This window comes from Myotis myotis, unplaced genomic scaffold, assembly GCF_014108235.1.
Source record: "Myotis myotis isolate mMyoMyo1 unplaced genomic scaffold, mMyoMyo1.p scaffold_m19_p_11, whole genome shotgun sequence".
In the NCBI taxonomy this organism is placed as follows: domain Eukaryota; kingdom Metazoa; phylum Chordata; class Mammalia; order Chiroptera; family Vespertilionidae; genus Myotis; species Myotis myotis.
In genome coordinates, this window is record NW_023416315.1 from 31,642,409 (window position 1) to 31,662,505 (window position 20,097).

At 40.1% G+C, this 20,097-nt stretch overlaps 1 protein-coding gene across 2 annotated transcripts; it reads right to left on the reverse strand.

The window, feature by feature from the left end:
* Positions 1-464: 464 nt before the first annotated feature.
* Positions 465-19,810, reverse strand: TMEM106B (transmembrane protein 106B). 2 transcript variants are annotated; one of them, XM_036328028.1, is made up of 8 exons: positions 19,655-19,810; positions 16,993-17,214; positions 13,913-13,976; positions 11,888-12,047; positions 10,874-11,014; positions 10,404-10,453; positions 3,595-3,648; positions 465-2,299 (listed from the first exon to the last, which is right to left on the reverse strand). In XM_036328028.1, exons 2-8 carry the CDS (start codon positions 17,210-17,212, stop codon positions 2,161-2,163), a joined length of 828 nt encoding a protein of 275 aa, XP_036183921.1. In that variant the 5' UTR covers positions 17,213-17,214; positions 19,655-19,810; the 3' UTR covers positions 465-2,160. The 2 variants fall into 2 exon arrangements, with proteins under 2 accessions (XP_036183921.1, XP_036183922.1); XM_036328029.1 differs by lacking the exon at positions 19,655-19,810 and adding an exon at positions 19,478-19,636.
* Positions 19,811-20,097: the final 287 nt, after the last annotated feature.

Here is a 20,097-nt window from a genome sequence, read left to right on the forward strand (position 1 = left end):
TGCCTTGTTTGCGGGCACATCCCCAGTAGGAGGTGTGCAGGAGGCGGCTGGTCGATGTTTCTCTCTCATCGATGTTTCTAGCTTCTCTATCCCTCTCCCTTCCTCTCTGTAAAAAATCAATAAAAATATATTTTTAAAAAAAGAAAAAAAAAAGATGTCAGAAGAGAATGAGGGAAAATGAAATGACAATGATTTGAAAAATATAAATAGAATCAATACACTAGAGAAGTGTGGGATTTCAAGAATGGGAGTAGTCAAAAACTAAGGAAAAAACTTAAAAGATTGGGTTTGACCAGAATTCCATAATAAATGTGAAGAGCTGATTTTAGCAGTAACACTGGATTAAGTTAGCAATAAATTAAGGGAAGATAAGTAGCTAGAAAGGAGGGCTTCATAATAATTATTAATAAGTAAATAATAAATTCAGTATTGAGTTATTAATAGAAATAATTTAATACAACATGTTTCAGAATTGAGTCAGACTGTTTAATAATTATGTTTCAGACTTAAGTTAGACATTTTGGGGGAGGTGGCCAGGGGAGCCTTATTCCTGTAAGGAGGCAACAGAAAGATACTAATCAAGCCACCCCCTCCCCCTTTTTTTGAATAGCATAGTCAGTCCCTACACTCAATGGTATGTATTTAAAAGGTATTTAGACCTTAGTAAGTAAAAAGGCAAAAAGCCCAGTTGGTAAGTGGTATTGAAAGCATAAAACAACAAAGTGAATAAGTCAATAATTTACAGTTGAAAACAATTTTAAATAAAATTCAAACCAAAAATAGAAAACCTTAAAAATGTAACTGCTAGAGGCATGATATCCATGTTATGTGCAAAGTGATTAAATATTTAAAAGCATGATATAGATTTCATTTTGATATAGCCACTTTCATTCAATGACAGGATTTCTTGGATAATTTTAACCAAAGAAATTTCTACCTCAAAGCATCCATAAAATTGATAATTTGGGTACCTAATAGTTATGAAAAGTGTCTTCACAATTTTTAGTATGAAAAGCAATATTAAAAAAATGGAGCATCAAAATATTTTATTTAAAATTTATTTTATGCCTAATCTAATATGTAAATGGAAATATATCCACATTCTATAGGTTTCTGAATTTCATTTCCTATTTTATTTTTATGAATATCTTACTTTCTTTTGAATTTGTATCACTTGACATTAAAGCTGTATAAAAGCCATGCAGTTTATTTACAATATTATACATTAATTATGTTTGAAGATTATACCAAAATTTCACAAAATTATAATTAAAATGAAAAGACAAGTGAAACATTTAGAGACTTTAAAAATTTTAGGTATAGAATTTTGCAAAGATTATTTTGGCTTATTTGTAAGTGTTATTCAAGCACTGGCTTGAAATAAGATGGACAAAAAATGCAAATGAGTAGAATTTCAACAAATGAAAAACTAAAAATGTTTAGCTAAAAGTAATGAAATACGATATCATATAGATGAAATACTTCCTTGTAGCAATGGGAATTAGAAAACAGGAAAAAAGGTTATTCCTTAAAAGTCTTTCATAAAGAATAAGCTACCAGTAATAAGTCTATAAAAACTTTCAGAAATAAAGTTTCTTGAATTATGTTAATCACCAAACTTATGTTTTCAGTAGTGATTGGAGCTATGAACCTTAAATATTTATTTTACTGTAGGGTGTCTCAGTTTCCACCTTTGGGGAGTGGGGGTGAAGGGGTGGGGGGAGAAGAAAACCAATCAATAACCTTAGATTTAAGTAAAGATCCTGGTACCAATATCATGTACTTGGGAGTAGAGAGCTGCAGAGACTTGCAAGTCCACATACTTTTAGCTGTATAGAATAGTGTAAATACAGAGTAGTGTAAAATTTAGGTTGTTCAATGTATGATCCCCTATCAAAGTAAGTCCCTCATCCTTCAGAGTTTAAAAGATATCAATAGGGCCCTGGCCAGTTTGGCTCAGTAGACGAAGTGTCGGTCAAGGGCACATACCTCAGTTGCAGGCTCAATCCCCGACCCCATGTCTCTCTAAACATGGATGTTTCTCTGTGTCTCTCCCCCTCCGACTCTTTCTAAAAATCAATAGAAAAATATCCTCAGGTGAGGATTAAAAAAAAAAAATCAATACTGTTTCTTCTTCTCTAGCAGCATCTCGTCCAGCTTTCACTGTTGTGGCTGAAGGACATTCAGGTACTCAGACTGCCCCAGCTGGTAAGTCGTGTTCCTTCCACAGTCGACGTACTGGTACCTCTCCTGGGATATCTGTTCAGAGTGTCCAAAGTATGTTGTTGTCACAGTGACTCTAAAAATAAAATAAATGCGGGGAAACATTGAATAGTTACATATAAAAAAGTTTTCTCAATTGAGAATACTTTTATACATTAAAATTCTCTCCAGAGAGAGATTATTTGACTGATGATAGCTTCATATTCTGGACATGGGTCTCTTAGGGAATATTTTCCCAACAGACAACAGAAATGCTGCCTGAGCAAGCCCTATCCAAATAATTATATACAACAAATGTATTTTTTTTCAAAACACCTATCTTTAGTTAAAAATATAGCATAAGTTCATTATATTATTAAAAGTCATACAGTTATAGAAAAAGGGTTCATCAAATGTTAGGCTCATGGCCCAAATTCCAAACCAATAACCTACAATGTTTTAACAGCTTAGGGCATTGGTCGGCAAACTGGGGCCCCTTGAGTGTGGTTCTTCCACAAAATACCACGTGTGGGCGCGCATGTACAGTGCGATTGAAACTTCGTGGCCACACTCAAGGGGCCAAAGAGCCGCATGTGGCTTGCGAGCTGCAGTTTGCCGACCACTGGCTTAGGGTAACACCCAATATACAAACCAGTAACATTATTTCTCCCCACTAACACTAATGATCATTTACCAAAGAGAGCAAGGAATTGGATGCTAAGTTCAGTCCTCCCCTCTGTCCAACCCCTGACATTTTCCTGAGGTCTTGCAAGGTCCAGGTTCACTATTCAGCAGCATGTGATCCTGTACTAATACTTCTTGAGCTCCCATTTCCTCATTTGTAACATGGGATAATAGTTATTTGACATCAGAGCACTCTTGTAAGACATAACACCCAAATGAGATGGCATTGTAAAAATGCTGCGTATGCTCCAAGTCAGTGATTTTCAACCCTGTTCAATTCAAGGCACACATAACCTAATTACTAAAATTCTGAAACAGACCAAAAACTTATTTGCTGATCAAAAGAAGGGTATATTTTTGATTTACAAATAAATAAAATAATAGTGATTACCTACCCTTTTTGCTTCAAAGTAAGTCAGATGCAAACTTATTATGCAACATGACCAATAAGATGCAACTCTATTATGTGACCTATATACTTATGGTTCATGACAGGGCATTCACACTAGAAGGCTATATTGTGTTGACTGTTGTCATTTTTTTGTATTTGACAATCTAAGAGAAAAGAGGTCAATGTCCCTGACTAGTCAGGTATTGCATGCTTTAAAAATCCTCAGAGTGCACCAGTAGAAAATCGCTGCTCTAAGCCAATGTTATGAATCTGAAATTTAAACAAAGAAATGTCTCTTTCAAAAAATTCATACTCACTGCATCATGAGAACTATGTTATGCACTTTGATGGATGGCAGTGTACAGAAGTCACTGTTAAAGAGAAAACAATGTGAACACATGATACCTATGACATAAATGTAAAAGTTTAATTACAATTCTTCCTATGTTAAAGCTAAGTGATACTATTAAGATATAATAAGCAGTATTGGTTGATCATTTCCTCTATATCATATGATGATTAATATTTTCATGCCTTCTTATTCTATAAACAAATATGCTTTCTTACTATAGCAGTTGTAGAGCTGTTTTAACATGGGCCACAACTTACTTTCACTTTTTAAAATGTTTTTATTGATTTAAGAGAGAGAGGAAGGGAGAGAGAAGGAGAGCCAGAGAGAGAGAGAAAGAGAGAAACATTGATGTGAGAAACAACAACTGGTTGCCTCCCAGACCAGGATCAAATCTGAAAACTGGGTATGTACCCTGACTGCGAATGGAACAGGTGATCTTTCAGTGCACGGATGACGCTCAACCAACTGAACCACTTTGGCCAGGGCAATTTACATTTACTTTTTAAAAATAATTATTTTTTTATTGATTAAGGTATTACATATGTGTGCTTATCCTCCCATTGCCCCCACTTATGCCCTCACCCCCCTGGTGTTGGTGTCCATTGGTTAGGCTTATATGCATGCATACAACAAGTTCTTTGGTTGATCTCTCCCCTTTACCTTCACCCTCCTCTACCTTCCCTCTGAGGTTTGACGGTCTGATCGATGCTTTTCTGTCTCTGGATCTGTTTCTGTTAATCAGTTTATGTTGTTCATTACATTCCACAAATGAGTGAGATCATGTGATATTCATCTTTCTCCGACTGACTTATTTTGTTTAGCATAATGCTCTCCAGGCCCATCCATGCTGTTGCAAATGGTAAGAGTTCTTTTCTTTTTTACAGCAGCGTAGTATTCCATTGAGTAGATGTACCACAGGTTTTTAATCCACTCATCTGCTGATGGGCACTTAAGCTGTTTCCAAATCTTAGCTACTGTAAATTGTGCTGCTATGAACATAGGGGTGATATCCTTTCTGATTGGTATTTCTGGTTTCTTGGGATGTAGTCCTAGAAGTTGGATTACTGGGTCAAATGGAAGTTCCACTTTTAGTTTTTTGAGGAAACTCCATACTGTTCTCCACAGTGGCTGCACCAGTCTGCATCCCCACCAGCAGTACACGAGGGTTCCTTTTTCTCCACATCCTCACCAGCACTTGTCATTTGTTGATGATAGCCATTCTGACAGGTGTGAGATGGTACCACATTGTTGTTTTGATTTGCATCTCTCGGATGATTAGTGACTTTGAGCATGTTTTCACATGTCTCTTGGCCTTCTGTATGTCCTCTTTCGATAAGTATCTATTTAGGTCTGTTGCCCATTTTTTTATTAGGTTGTTATCTTCCTTTTGTTAAGTTGTATGAGTTCCCTATAAATTTTGGAGATTAAACCCTTATCGGAGATAACATTGGCAAATATATTCTCCCAGGCAGTGGGCTTTCTTGTTGTTTTGTTGATAGTTTCCTTTGCTGTGCAGCAGCTTTTTATTTTGATATAGTCCTATTTATTTTCTTTTTAGTTTCCATCGCCCTGAGCTGTATTGGTGAAGATAATGCTTTGGCATATGCCTGAGATTTTGTTGCCTATGGATTCCTCTAAGATTTTTATGGTTTCCCGTCTTACACTTAAGTCCTTTATCCATTTTGAGTTTATTTCTGTGTATGGTGTAAGTTGGTGGTCTAGTTTCATTTTTTTTTGCATGTATCTGTCCAATTTTCTGAACACCTTTTGTTGAAGAGACTGTCTTGACTCCATTGTGTGCTCTTTGCATCCTTTGTAAAATATTGAGCATAGTGGTTTCTGGGTTCTCTATTCTATTCTGTTGGTCTATGTCTGTTCTTGTGCCAGTACCAGGCAGTTTTGAGAACAGAGGCTCTGTAATATAGCTTGATATCTGGTATTGAGAAACCTCCTACTTTGTTCTTCTTTCTCAAGATTGCTGCAGCTATTTGGGGTCTTTTTTTTATTCCAGATGAATTTTTGAAGAGTTCATTCTAGGTCTATGAAATATGCCATTGGTATTTTAATGGGGAGTGCACTGAATCTATAAATTGCTTTGAATAGTATGAACATTTTAATGATGCTGATTCTACCAATCCATGAACACAGTCTGTTCTTCCATCTGTTTACATCTTCCTCTATCTCTTTTTTCAGTGTCCTGAAGTTCTCCGAGTACAAGTCTTTTACCTCTTTAGTTTATTCCTAGGTATCTTAATTTGTTTGGTGAAATGGTAAATGGGATTTTTTTTGTTAAATCTCTCTTCCGTAAGTTCACTATTGGTATATAAAAATGCCATAGATTTCTGGGCATTAATTTTGTATCCTGCTACATAGCTGAATTCATTTATTAAGTCTAATAGTTTTTGATGGAGTCTAGGATTTTGTATGTACAGTGTCATGTCATCTGTGAATGACAGTTTTACATCTTCTTTTCCAATATGGATACCCTTTATTCCTTCTTCTTGTCTAATTGTTATGGCTAGCACTTCCAGTACTATGTGGAACAGGAGTGGTGAAAGTGGGCATCCCTGTCTTATTCCTGTTCTTAGGGGAAATGGTGTCAGTTTTTGTCCATTGAATATGATGTTGGCTGTGGGTTTGTCATATATGGCTTTTATTATGTTGAGGTATGATCTCTCTATTCCCACTTCGCTGAGGGTTTTTATAAAAAATGGGTGTTGGATTTTGTCAAATGCTTTTTCTGCATCAAATGATATGACCATGTGATTTTTATCTCTCAATTTGTTTATGTGATGTATCATGTTTATTGATTTGTGGATATTGTACTATCATTGCATCCCCGGGACAAATCCTACTTGGTCATGGTGTATGATCTTTCTGATGTACTGCTGGATCCGATTTGCTAAGATTTCTGTTGAGAAATCACTTGATAATCTAATGGGAGATCCCTTTTATGTAACTTTCTGTTTCTCTCTTGCAGCCTTTAAGATTCTCTCTTTGTCCTGAATGTTTGCCATCATAATTACGATGTGTCTTGGTGTGGGTCTTTTTAGGTTCATCTCACTTGGGATTCTCTGTGCTTGTGTGACTTTTTTCTTTCCCAAATCAGGGAAGTTTTCTGACATTATTTCTTCAAAAAGGTTTTCTAACCATTGTTCCTCTTTCTGTTGTTATGGTACTCCTATTATTTGTATGTTGCTTCATTTCATGTTGTCCCAAAGCTCCCTTAGGCTCTCCTCCTGTTTTTTAATATTTTTCTCCAATTGAAGTTCAGTTTGGGTGTGTTTTGCTTCCGTCTTCTAATTCGCTAATTCGGTCCTCCACTTCTCCTAGTCTACTGTTGAAACTTTCCATAGTGTTTTTTTTCTTATTGCAGCTATATCACTCTTTATTTCCTCTTGATTCTTACATAAGTTGTTTATTTTTTTCATCCATCTGGTTTATGAACTATATAACCTTTATGCTGAATTCTTTGTCTGACATATTGCATGCTTCCGTTTCACTTAGCTCCTTTTTCCGCAATTCCTCCATTCCTTTGGGGGTTTCTTTGTTTCCCCATTCTCACCGAAGTATCTAGGCGTCGAGTCATGCGGGGGCTGCTCCTCGGGCAGTTGAAGCTCCTTGGGTGGCGGCTTCTCCTCGGGCAGTCATGGCAGTAGCTACTCCTCAGTTGGCAGTGGCTCCTCTGCTGTGTGCTGCTTGCGCAGATGCTCGCAGCAGTGGTGGCTCCTCTGTCTGGCGGGGGCAGGCTGCTCACGTGGCTGCTGCTCCTTGGACGGCAACGGGATGCTCATGCTGCTTCTGCTCCTCGGACAAGGGTGGGCTGCTCGCATGCTGCTGCTCCTTAGATGGAGGCGGGATGCTTGCACGGCTGCTACTAGTGTAGTTGTGGTGCCCTAGGCTAGAGCATTGGACTGGCCAGAGGGGAGTGCGCCTCAGAACTCACAGGATCCCGTGGCCAGGGTGGCTGAAGTCTCGGTGACCATAGGACCACAGCTGAGGCAGCAGGTCCTTGGTGGGGGTGGCTGTAGACCCTGGGTGGTGTCTGAGGGCAACCTGGGTGGAGGTGAGGCTGGGTTCCCAATCACAGCAGCTCTCCCCTTCAAGAAGGCACAGCCTCTGCAGTAGACCAGCCACCCCGGGACCGTTTGCAACAGTCCTGCAGGGTCCAACTGCCCCTCACTCACGTACACACACACAGACACCCCTTTTGTTCCCTCACTCACTCACACTCTCTCCCTCACTGACGCCATCTTCTTGCCTCTGTAGTTGAATCTGGAGTGTTATTGACCTGTTCGTGAATGGAGTCTCCTCTCTGGGTGTCTGGTTATGTGGCTCGCTCTCTACCACATTGATCAAACAGGAGAAAATGCAAGACACAAAACCCAACACAAAGGCAACAAAACACGAATGTACTCACGACACTGATAACCCCACTATTAGTGACCACCAGAGAAAAGAGAATTGGGGGAGAGAAAAGAGCACAAATGATATCAAGGAGAGAAAAAATGGTAACAGAGAAAAGAAAAAGAATAAGAAGAAAAAGGAAAAAAATATATATGGGGAGAAAACACCACTGAACAAACAGATAAACCAAAAAATGCAAACACCAAACAGCCAGAAAGGAGGGTGGGGGCCGAATCTGTAGAGGCCGGGCTTATATACAGAAAGTAAGGTTAAGGAATTGGATGAATATGGGGAGGGCCTCAGTTCAGTATAGATGAAGTCGAAAGAGGATGAGTGGATAAGAAGAAAGATGTTACACCTGTCCAAAGGGACATGGCCTTGGTGTCGTATGGCTTCCTTCCGACCCTCCAGGCTTGGAGGTCTCCCACCTCTCCAGCCCAGATCCCTGATTTTACTGTTCTCTAGGCGCCCTCTGCCCTTTCCGGCTGCGAATTGTCTCACCAGCTGTGTTCACTTTGCCAATTCAGGGTGGATATTATTCGATTTAGTTGCTCCCTCAATCTGCTGCATGACAAGGCTTGGGACACATCTGCCTATTCTGCTGCCATTTTGTCTCTCTCCCTACTTTTACTTTTCAACTTTTGAAATTTCACTAATCAGTTTGTAGTTCAGAAATTTTATATCAGGCTGATAGAGGATAAAAATTTATCACTGTTTTACTTAGCAAGAGTTAATAATCATTTAGAACCAATTTATAAGCTTTAGAATATCAAAACAACAGAGCATTACACATTACAGTGGAACATCGGTTTGAACTTAATTTGTTCCACAAGTGATTTTTTTGAAAACCAAAATCATTTTTTCCTATTAGAAATAATGTAAATTGAATTAATCCATTCCAGACCCCCAAATGATTCCATTTTAACCTTTCTTACATAGAGTACATGTCTAATGTACTGTTTAATCTAAAATAAACACTTTATTTCTTAAATTTATCAAACCACCCCTTACTAGCCTTAAAGGAATCACTTTCAGCACTTGGTCCAGGGGTGTCATTCAGGTCAGCATGCAGTGTCTTTGCTTGTTCATATATCACTGCCTCTGAGATGCTATCACTGGCTAATGGCTTTTCATTTATCCAAATCAACAGCAGTTTTTCTACCTATTCAATAGCCTGTAATCATTGTTTCTTTCATATCGTTAGCAACACTAGCACTCTTTTTATTTTCCCCATTTTTTTAAGAACTTTACCTTCTTTTCCTAAAACATCAATGTCATTATATATTTTATTATTTTTTATTTTAATTTTTTTAATTTAAATTCTTTATTGTTGAAAGTATGACATATGTCTCCATTTCCCCCGTTGACCTCTCCTGCATGCTCTGACCCTTTCCTAATGTTTTTATTGATTTTTAGATAGGAAGGGAGAGGGACGGAAACACCATTGATTTGCACGCCCTCTACTGGGATTGAGCCTGCTTCCCAGGCATGTGCTCTTGACTGGAATGGAATCAGGAACTCTTTAGTCCACAGGCCAACGTTCTATCCACTGAGCCAAACCTGCTATGGCCATTAGCACTTTTGAGGACCTTTTTATGTTTTAACACATTGTATGCGGGAAACGTATTTATACATTTTACATTGACTGGTAGTAGAGCGCGGGACACGTATTTTATAGACGTGGGATACGTTTTTTATAGACTAGCGGTAGAATGCGGGTAACGTATAAATACATAAACTAAAGTTATCGTAATTTTACTGAATGTTGCCATTTGCGCAAAAAAATTAGCAAAAATGGCCTGCGCCACCTGTTAGCGCGCGATAAAAACTACCCGCAAACAATATGTTAAAATTGTACTAATGGTTGATTTAGCCAGCAAAAAAAGCATTCTCTCCCAGTTGCCTGAGAGAGATTTTTTGTCATGCTGAGGTATCAGCATAAACATTGAAAACCAAAGTTTGGTTCATTTTGACCCAGATTTTTTTTTTTTTTCCTGTGAACTGGGTTGAGAACAGAATTGTTCGAGATGAGAGACATTTGAGAAATGAGGCTTGACTGTATTAGCATTATTAATCTTCCTATAATAAAACATCAACAAAAAATAGAATATAGGAGAATATGATTTTAAAATAATAAACATAAAGTGACATGGTATATATGATCTTAATTATGAAAAAAAAAATCAGGTATTGCCATAAATGTCATGTATGTTGAAAAGGGAGAAGAGAAAAATAGAGATGAGCAGAAGCCAGAAGGAACATTCCAAAATGTGGTCTTGTGACTGCTAAGATTATGGGAGATAAAATATACACATATTTACTTCATACTTTATAATTTAACGAGAGAAAATAAAAGTCAGAACTTACTACATGTAACTCATTTCCTCTGCTATGATAGTAGGTACTGTGTAATCAATCTGAAAGGCAAAAAAATAAAAATAAACAGAGAGAATAGGATCAATAATCAAACATTTCAGATACATTTCATAACTTCAAAGAGTTCAGAAATCTCTCCCTTTATGAGTCTGATGCTAAGATTTACTCTTATATATTCACTAGAGGCCCGATGCATGAAATTCGTGCAAGGGGCTCGGCCTTCGCAGCCACAGCGGCTTGCCTCGGCCCTAGCAGCCCCAGCTTTATCCAGAAGGTCATCCAGAAGGACATCCGGAAGGTCGTTCGGCTGTCCGGTCTAATTAGCATATTACGCTTTTATTATTATAGACGGGGCATATTTCAAAGTCAAGTTTTTGAGGAAATCCCCACCTCCCTCAAGGTAGTACAATAAAGCTGAGACTCCTTTAACTTATTCAAAATATTTCATGACTGAAGCTTACCTGTCTCATATCCAGTGGACCAATGTTTGTTATGTTGTTTAAACGTGACTTTCCAATAACTGTTTTTGAAAACTGAACTTGTGCAGTGATGTTTTCAACTTCAACAGCATAATAGTTATTGTTTGTTATATTTAGTGTGTTCTGCAAAAGAAAGGAGGCAGAAAATGTGTAAGTTATCTGAAAATAAGCAAAAGGAAGATGTATTCAAACTAATAAAAATGACTTTAGTTGTGCCATGCTTCATTATTAGAATAAAAGTTTTAACAAAAATGTCAAAGAATATCAAATGAACCAATTCTTTGGTTTTATGTGAGTCCAATGTATTGAATATGCTACAATAATGTAAAAAAAAAAAAAGACCCAGAAATGGTACAGGCTTGGAATGTTAGAAAAGGTATTTGTGGCATTAGCAAAAATTCAATAAAAATAATTTTTAAATTTCATCTAAATGTTTACTAAATGTTAATAAAGTTATTTCTTATTCTAATAAATACAAATATGGCCATATAGCAGTACTTTAAATAAATTTTGTTTAAAAGAAATTGGTATTTTAGCTTATAAACAAATAGAAATTTCTACCAGGTCACCATGGAGAAAAAATGGAAAAGGTGTAAGACTGTTTGGTTGGAAAAAAGATAAAGGTGCACCACTTCTATACTTAGGTAACACTAGGTCCAACTTTTTTTATTCTAATTCACAACTGTCTCAAATTCAGAAACAAATGTTGAAAAGTAAACAGATTATAAATATATTTTTTGGTAGCAATTAATTGTTTAATTCATTTATCCTCCTAAAGGCATTTTCAAATGCTAAATGATTCTGCATACACAACTGACCGTATTTATTATTCACCACTTTCAGCAGAACCAGAAATGAGAGAAGGTCAATACTGTAGACACACAGAAAGCAAACTGACCAGCGAGCTTCACATTTAACCTCTCAACAAGGACAAAGGTTCTAATTAACATCATAAAGGAATGAAGTAATCTATTATCAATATAAATTTTTACTTACTGTGATATTTAAATATATTGTACGCTTTTCATCATCATAACCGACGTATGCTGATTTGACACCAATGTATTTCACGTCGATAGAGCGAGGGAAAAGGAAAAACACAGCCAATCCAGAAATCAGCAGACAGACAAACACAGAAGCCATCACATACAGTTTTCTGAAAAAGAAAATGGAGTATTTAAATATATGTCCACCAAAAATTACACAATGAAACATTTAGAGAGGATACATTTCAACTGGAATTTCCCCCCATTATGCTAGCTGTATAAGATGTATTTTATCAACTTTTTACATTATAAAAGTATTGAGTAGGCTTGGATCTGAGTCTACTAAGTGCTGAAATGTTCTCTTTATAAGATGTACCGGTGTTTACCTTATTGGAGACTGGGATTTCAGGCTTATTACAGATATAACATCACTGCAGTGATTCCCAAACTAGGCTGCACATTAAAATCAAGACAGGGAGCTTTAAAAATATAGATTTCAGGACTTCCTCCTGAATTCCCTAAAGCAGAATTTTCACATGTGAATTTTGCCACTGTGTTTCCCTAAAGTGACTACTCATCAATAACCACCTCTGACGCTCTTAAAACAATGTGATATCAACACGGCTTATCAATTTCACCTCAAGTTTATAGCCATTCTCTGTTGTTATAAAAGGTATTAAAAGATGGCCAGTATGAATATCCACTTCTATAGTTCTGAGATTATTTCCCTAGGTGCTGAATCTTTTCTCCCCTTTATACATATTCTTGCCCTGTGGAAACTGGATTCTACCCCCAGCAGGTTCTTCTTAGGATGTGCTTGTCCTTTTTGTAAGAGTTTTTATCCAGTTTCCCTCAGGTCTTTGAAGGCTTAGGATGGCCCAGTTCTCTCTAATCTTTTCATGGTCCCTTGCTGGATTCCTGTGGCCTTTTTCACACTCTCTCCACGCTGGAGCATGAGGAACACTCCCATTTTAACAGGTTATTCTCAAAGGTATTTGCTGAAAGTCCTCTGAGTGGGATCCTCTTCTTATAGGTATTTGCTTTGGGTATCAGTGGCATTAGGACTCTTAGGAACTCTCTATTTGCTTCCATTCACAATTTCCACACAGCTGCTCAACATGTTAAGTCCTTGCTGTCATCAAGGTTTGAATACCCATTTTTATCCTGTGGCTAGTGGGAACACTCATTTTTAAAAAATAAACATGTTTTCTCTATGTGTGTTTCTTACTATTATTTTAAGTTTGTCTGTTTTAATAAATGGACTTGAGAAGATTCAGATACTATGCTGCTTTCAAGACATTACCCCAACCAGGAATCTTTTTTTTTTTTTTTTTTTTGATGACACAAAAGCATATGAGAGCATTACTTAACAACCTGATAGCATTTTTCCCTTTTAATAGTGTTAACCAAAGTAATTATTATATAGTAGAGGCCTGGTGCATGAAATTCGTGCACGGGGGTTTGGGTCCCTCAGCACAGCTTGCACCCTCTCCAATCTGGGACCTCTTGGGGGATGTCCGACTGCCGGTTTAGGCCCGATCCTTGAGGGAAACTGGCAGTCGGACATCCCTCTTGCAATCCGGGACTGCTGGCTAATAACTGCTCGCCTGCCTGCTGGCCTAATTGCCCCTAACACCTCTGCCTGCCAGTCTGATTGCTCCTAACTGCTCTCCCCTGCCGGCCTGATTGCCACTAACTGCCCTCTCCTGCTGGCCTGATCACCCCTAATTGCCCTTCTCTGCTGGCCTGATTGCCCCTAACTGTCCTCCCCTGCTGGCCTGATCGCCCCTAACTGCTCTCCCCTGCTGGCCTAATTGACCCTAGCTGCCTCTGCCTCGGCCCCCGCCACTGTGGCTTTGTCCAGAAGGAAGGCAGGACAACGGGAAGATGTCGGTCAACCCAGTCTAATTAGCATATTACCCTTTTATTAGTATAGATAATTTGAAAAGCAAAAAACAAAAAAACAAAACAAAAAACAAAACAAAACCCCCACAGCAAAACAATTTGCCACTTTCTTACTAGTATAATCACTTACGTTCTTCTTGGCCTTAATCTCTGATCACTATATGGAATCAATGCCACCAGCTGGTTTTCTTGCCCTAAGAGTTAAAGAAGTTTAAAAATTTATTAACATGGTTAATTAAAAATGTAGTGACTGCTCAACAAAGTCTGGTTTGGAGAGACCAAAATACCATGTGGTTCTCATCACATTCCTTTAGTAAACTGCTCTCAAAATCTTCAGAAATTACCCAACTTGGATCTTTGTATTAGCCATTAAAGCACCAAAGTTAAATTCTCTTTCAAAGCTTTCCATAATGCTTCAATTATTCCTTCCTGACCCCTCAATAATCCTCCCCTCATTTACACTACCCCCAACACACCCACATATAAATATATATTTATTATGTATATATGTCTCTTTGTGTATATATACATATTGCATCTTTGTGTATATATACATATTGCATCTTGGTATTCATTTAGCTAAACTACAATCCTGGTTAAAACCAACCCTTTAGCTACTGTGCCTATAGCCACAGTTAAATGTGAGAGAGAAAAACATCCAACTATACTCACTGGTCTGATTTTAGATCACTAATCTCAAGTAGCCCTTAATGATGCCAACAACCATACTAATTTCCTTAGTTCACACTCTCAACCTGACATACCAAGACCACCATTTCATAACTTTAACTTTTTTTGAAACATCCAATATCTTCTTCCCCATACTCACTCTGAGCACAGAATGTAGCAAACAGAAGAGAACTTTCGCAAGCTCCCACCACCACATCCATCTAAACTATCTACTGCCGTGTCCACACATTCTAACTTCTCTTCTGTTACTAAGAGTAGCCCTCTGCACTAGGTCTAATTGTCCTGGCTCCTGCATTATCAATGCTTTCTCTGTGCATCATTCTCATTAGCAAATATTATTCACTCCATCTTATAAAAATCCCTCTCCTGACCTCACAGCCCTCTCTAGCTATACCACTTCACTCCTTTTTTACATAGTGAAACTCAAAGCAAAAACTATCTTCCCACTATATAACTGCTCCTCCTATGTACTTGATTCCACTCTACACACGATATACATACTTTTGCAGGCTACCAAAACTTTACAGGTCCCCACTGGTCTTTACATCACCAAATCCAATGGTAAGTTCTCAGTCCTCACATTAATTGATCTATCAGTAATATTTAACACAGTTGATCAATTTTTCTCCTTGGTATATGTTCTGTATTTACCTTCTAGGACACCAACAACAGATTTCCTCCTTCTACACTAGCTGCTCTGTCAGTGTCTGCTAATTCTTTCTCAAGTAACTGATCTCAAAATGCAATGCTCGAGGGTTCAGTGCTAGGGTTTCTTCCTTTTTTCCCCCTATACTGCTGAACTTGGTGCTCTTGTTACCTGTGAGACTACAAGACCTTGGTTCTTATCTTCTTAAAGGAAAGATTTCAATCAAGAGACAAAATGCAGAAGAGCAAGCAAGACTTTACTGACGGTAGCAAAAACACATTTAGAAACAAGGAAGGGCATAGAAGAAGCAACTGGAGAACCTAGGCTAGGCTGCCTTGGCTCACTGGGAAGTAAGAGAAAAGGGGGCCTTGGAGACAGGTTCAGGGTTAGCCTGGGACAAATTGCTGCAGCCCATTGCTCCCCTGGTTGCAAGTCTCATGGGGTCCCTTAGAGTTTAGGAGATTCATGCCTGTGGGGGAAGAGAATGGCATGGCCTGCTGGGACCTTTGTTTTCATGAGGTTTTAAAGGGTGGGCATTTAGGAGAGGCCTTAAGGGAGGATCAGCAGAATACCCATTAGCTTTATTCGGATGTACCAGAATGAGATTTATTCTCTTAACCTGTCTGTCCTTGGGTGTGGTTAGCAAATGGCACTAATTGGATTTCAGTTATCTGTCTCCCTGAGTAGAGTGATTTATACTATTTACCCTCTGGTTGGGGAGAAGTACAAACCATTTACTCTTAAGTGTCCTTGTTTAGGGAAGATAGGATTTACTAGGTGGCTGCAAACTGCTGTTTAATTGTCTGTTTAGTTTCCCAATTTCACTTGTCCTAAAATTTTCCTACCTTCTTACTATCCTATAACGCTCTCATCCACCTCAGCTTTAAGTATCACCTGTGTACTGATGACTCCAGCCTACACGTTGCACTTGAATTCCAGGCCCTCATTATAACTGCCTATTGCACATACCCACTTAGATGTCAAATATGCATCTCCAAACATACATAACTAAAACTGAGCTCCTGAGCTCTCTGCTGACATACACCTTCAAACCTTTTCCCTATCCTAATAACTAGTCCATTCTTCCAGTTGCTCAGACAAAATATACCTTTGGAGTCATCCTTGATTTCCCACTATCCACTTCCAGCTGCCAAAAAAGCCCACTGGCCATACCTCAAAAACATATCTAGGTAATCTTCCCCTCCCCTAGTCCGGTACGTTAATCCCTTCAACAAAAATAATCCTTTTATTCTCAGTCACTATCACTGCAAAGATAAAATCATCACATTCAAAGGCCAACTCAAATATAATTTTTCCCAACCCGAGGCATTTATCAGAGACTCTGCTAGACCTTATACTGCCACTCTGTCCTTCCCCTGGGCTTCTCCAGAGTCACATCATCAACTCTAACCAAGCAGATAGTGGAAGAGCACAAACATACTTTTACTATTTCTATTGTTGCCATTGCTCCTAAAATAGCCTGAAAACAGCACACGGGAATTATCTCCTGATTTCTATGATATTCCACAAACTGATATTTTTTTTCCTATTTGACTCATCATCATATGCCATCCCTCTTCATGCAGTTCCTCTTTTGCCAATGCCTGAAATCATTCTTTTTTAAAAAAATGTATTTTATTGATTTTTTACAGAAAGGAAGGGAGGGATAGAGAGTTAGAAGCATCAATGAGAGAGAAACATCGATCAGCTGCTTCCTGTACACCCCCTACTGGGGATGTGCCCGCAACCAAGGTACATGCTCTTGACCAGAATCTAACCTGGGACCTTTCAGTCCGCAGGCCGACGCTCTATCCACTGAGCCAAACCAGTCAGGGCTGAAATCATTCTTTAAAGGGAAAATAAAGGGCACATACCCCTAGGAATTCTTCCTGTTCCTTGACAAGTGGGGCAGGTGACACTATCTCTTCCTGTAAATTCCACATACGGAAACTGAGAGACATCTCCACTTCTTCCATCTTCATTATGGACTTCATTACTAACCAATCCATTCCTCATGTTTTCAGTTGATGCGACTCCACCGTAAGCATCTTCTTTATTTGAATGCAAAGGCAAATGGGAAAAAGACTTTCCCATGTCTAAAGAAAAAGAATAATCTTATAGTAAACTTCACACACAAAACATGTATACGCAAGAACCGTATGGAACATTTATACGAATCTAATTAATTTAGAAAACTTCAGGGGAATATTCATTCAGACAGACTACTTTGGGAATTAGAATTATATTTAATCAAAGTAATGTCAGAAACAATGAAGCCACTTACTTGAGTCCAAAAGTGTTTATCTATCAAAATATCTATATATATATATAAAACCCAAATATGCAAATAGACCAAATGGCGGAACAACCGGTTGCTATGATGTGCGCTGACCACAAGGGGGCATGCGGGGAACATGGCAGGCATCAGCCGTGGTGGGATTATGGAGCAGGTGAGTGGGCGCCAGACCAAGGCAGGGTGCCCGTCGCTATCATCAGGGCGAGCCTCTGGTGGTTACTGAAAATTCTTTGCTCCCGTGTGCTGTGGTCCCGCCTGGTGCTCAATACCATCAGTGGGTGTGAGCGGCAGCTGCTGGCCCCGATCTCCCCTCAGAGATTCTTCACCTCCCCCTGCTCCTGGGTGATCGGGGTAGCAGCCACTGCTTGCACCTGCTGATGGTGCCGGCCCCTCTCACAACCACTGCTGGCGCAGGCCCCAATCTCTCCGCGCTGTCAGTGGGTGTGAGGGGTCGCCATCAGCATGTGGGAACGGTGGCAGCGGGAGTGGAGTTGCCAGCAGACAGGGGACCACGGGCCATGGCGGAGAGGCTGGGTGGGGGTGCGGAGGATGGGCCAAGACCTGCCCCTGTGCCCACCGCAGCCTCGCGGTCCACAGTTCCTTTCAAGTGCATGAATTCGTGCACTGGGCCCCTAGTTATGAAATAGACTTGTGATGAGAATGGGCTTTCAAACAACATTATAATTTAACAAGTCTATACTTTCTCTGAAAAGTAATGTGGGCTTCACATTTCTTAGAATAAAACACAAACACATTACTACCTTTAAACCAATTAGCACCAAAGGCAAAAGTTTCTTTGGGCAGATAACAATTAGGTATCACCAAGCAAATTAAAAGTAGTATTTTTCAATCTTTTAAAATTCATGCTTCTTTGTGATAAATAAAATTTACAATCCCTCTCATCCACACAGTTCTTTGCTTTAAACACTTAAACACTTGCAACAAAAACAACTCAAAAACCAAATTCTACATGTTTTTCTCTCATTCAGCAGTGGGCAGAGCTAAAATTATGAAAGGAACATTCCAAAATATTGACTATAACTTACCCCCACAAAACATCAATTTCAAAATTTTAGCATAACAGTGTCAAAAATAATGTGGGGAAAATTAAGTATAAATTTAAAGCCATTTTTATTATGTGTAAGTTCAAAAACATAACTTATGACTTCTACAAAAATGCATTATCTTCTCTTGATTTGTTTCAATGACATTCAATCCCAGCCAAATCCATTCTTGCCAGGCACAGGTATGTCTTAGGAGAGAAAGACACAGAAGGCAAAACCAGTGGCTCTGTCTGGACCTCATTAGCAGTGGCCTTGAAGAGTCGGCCTCAGAAAGGTGTGCTTGCCCTGCCTGCATGCCTCAGGCATGGCTCAGCTCAACCTATGAACCAGGAGGTCAAGGTTCCGCGGTTGCAGGCTCTATCCCCAGTGTGGGGCGTGCAGGAGGCAGTCCATCGGTGATTCTCTCTCCTCGTTGATATTGATGTTTCTCTCTGTCTCTCCCCCACTCTCCCTTCCTCTCTGAAGCCAATAAAATTAAAAAAAAAAAAGAAAGATGTTTGTTTCCAGGCTAGAGGACAAACACCAGACCTTGTCGGGTACTGGGCATCCCCACACTTCTTACTGAATTGTCCTCAGAACCCTTCTGACTTTAAGCACTTTTATTCCTGGCGGCTGGTTGGCAGACAGAGAGGTTCTAAGCCCCCTTCTCTTCCGTGTGCTCAGAGTGTTGTTTGTTTGTTTTATCGCAGCCTTTTAATTTACTGAAAACCAATATGGAACTCAGACTCGGTATGAAGAGAGAGAGAGAGAGAGAAAAGTACAGCAGCAGTCCATCCCATTTAAATGGGTCGTAACTTTCTGCGATAACGAAGGAAGCCAGTCCCTTCCGTAAGCTACACAAACAAAACAAAACCAAACCCAGCAGACAGTCTACTCCGGAAAGGTTAACACGAAGACCCAGTCAACCGTGCAAGAAAACTCAAAAATGGCAAAACCTGCGGCCTCACAAGGAGGAACCAACCCTGCGCGTCCAGGGCTTGGGCCGCAGCCCGTCCTCACCGCAGGAGTCGGGGTCAGGGCAGGAGTCGGGGTCAGGGCAGGAGGCGGAGGTGGCACAGCCCCTCCATCCACACCGCCCAGCGCTCCGCCCCTGTCGCCTGGCGGGCCCAGCTCCCCGCGGTCTCTCCTCCCTCCGCTCGGGAAGGGGACCTGCGGCCGCGCATCGGGGTCGCTCACCGGCGCCGCGTAGTCCCGAGCTGCTCCGGCGCGGACGGGCCCGAGGACAGGGTCGCGGAGCGCGCGGTCAGGCTGCTGGGCTGGAGCGACTGGCCTGCAGCAGGGTCGCCGCGGAGTCAGGGGGCGGGAGCAGCGCGGGGACGGATCAGCTGATGCGAACCCTGTTGCAACCTGCGCCCGCGCCTGTGCAGAGCGCTCTCAGAGGCGTGTGCGGTCAGGACCCGGCCCCGCGCATGCGTCCTTCCTCCGCCGCCTGCAACCTGAAGCGCAGCGGCAGGGAATGTGCGCGCTTGGGTTTCTTACCTAGGTCTCCCAACACTTGAAGGTAAAAATTGGCTGCCTGGCCCTAGAAAATTTAAAAGTAATAGTGTGACCTCCCCCCCCCCCCCCCGTGGAGGCCATTTCCCTTTACAAAGGGAAAAAACGTGCGCTTCTGCCTCCGC

Bases quoted from the DNA above. Each gene is read 5' to 3' on its own strand.
- TMEM106B (XM_036328028.1), bottom strand. From the start codon at position 17,212: ATGGGAAAGTCTTTTTCCCATTTGCCTTTGCATTCAAATAAAGAAGAT. The intron at 13,977-16,992 runs GTATGTGCCCTT...TTTAACTCTTAG, and splicing joins AACAGGAAGAATTCCTAGGG to GGCAAGAAAACCAGCTGGTG. The intron at 12,048-13,912 runs GTAAGTGATTAT...TTTCTTTTTCAG, and splicing joins AGATTAAGGCCAAGAAGAAC to AAAACTGTATGTGATGGCTT.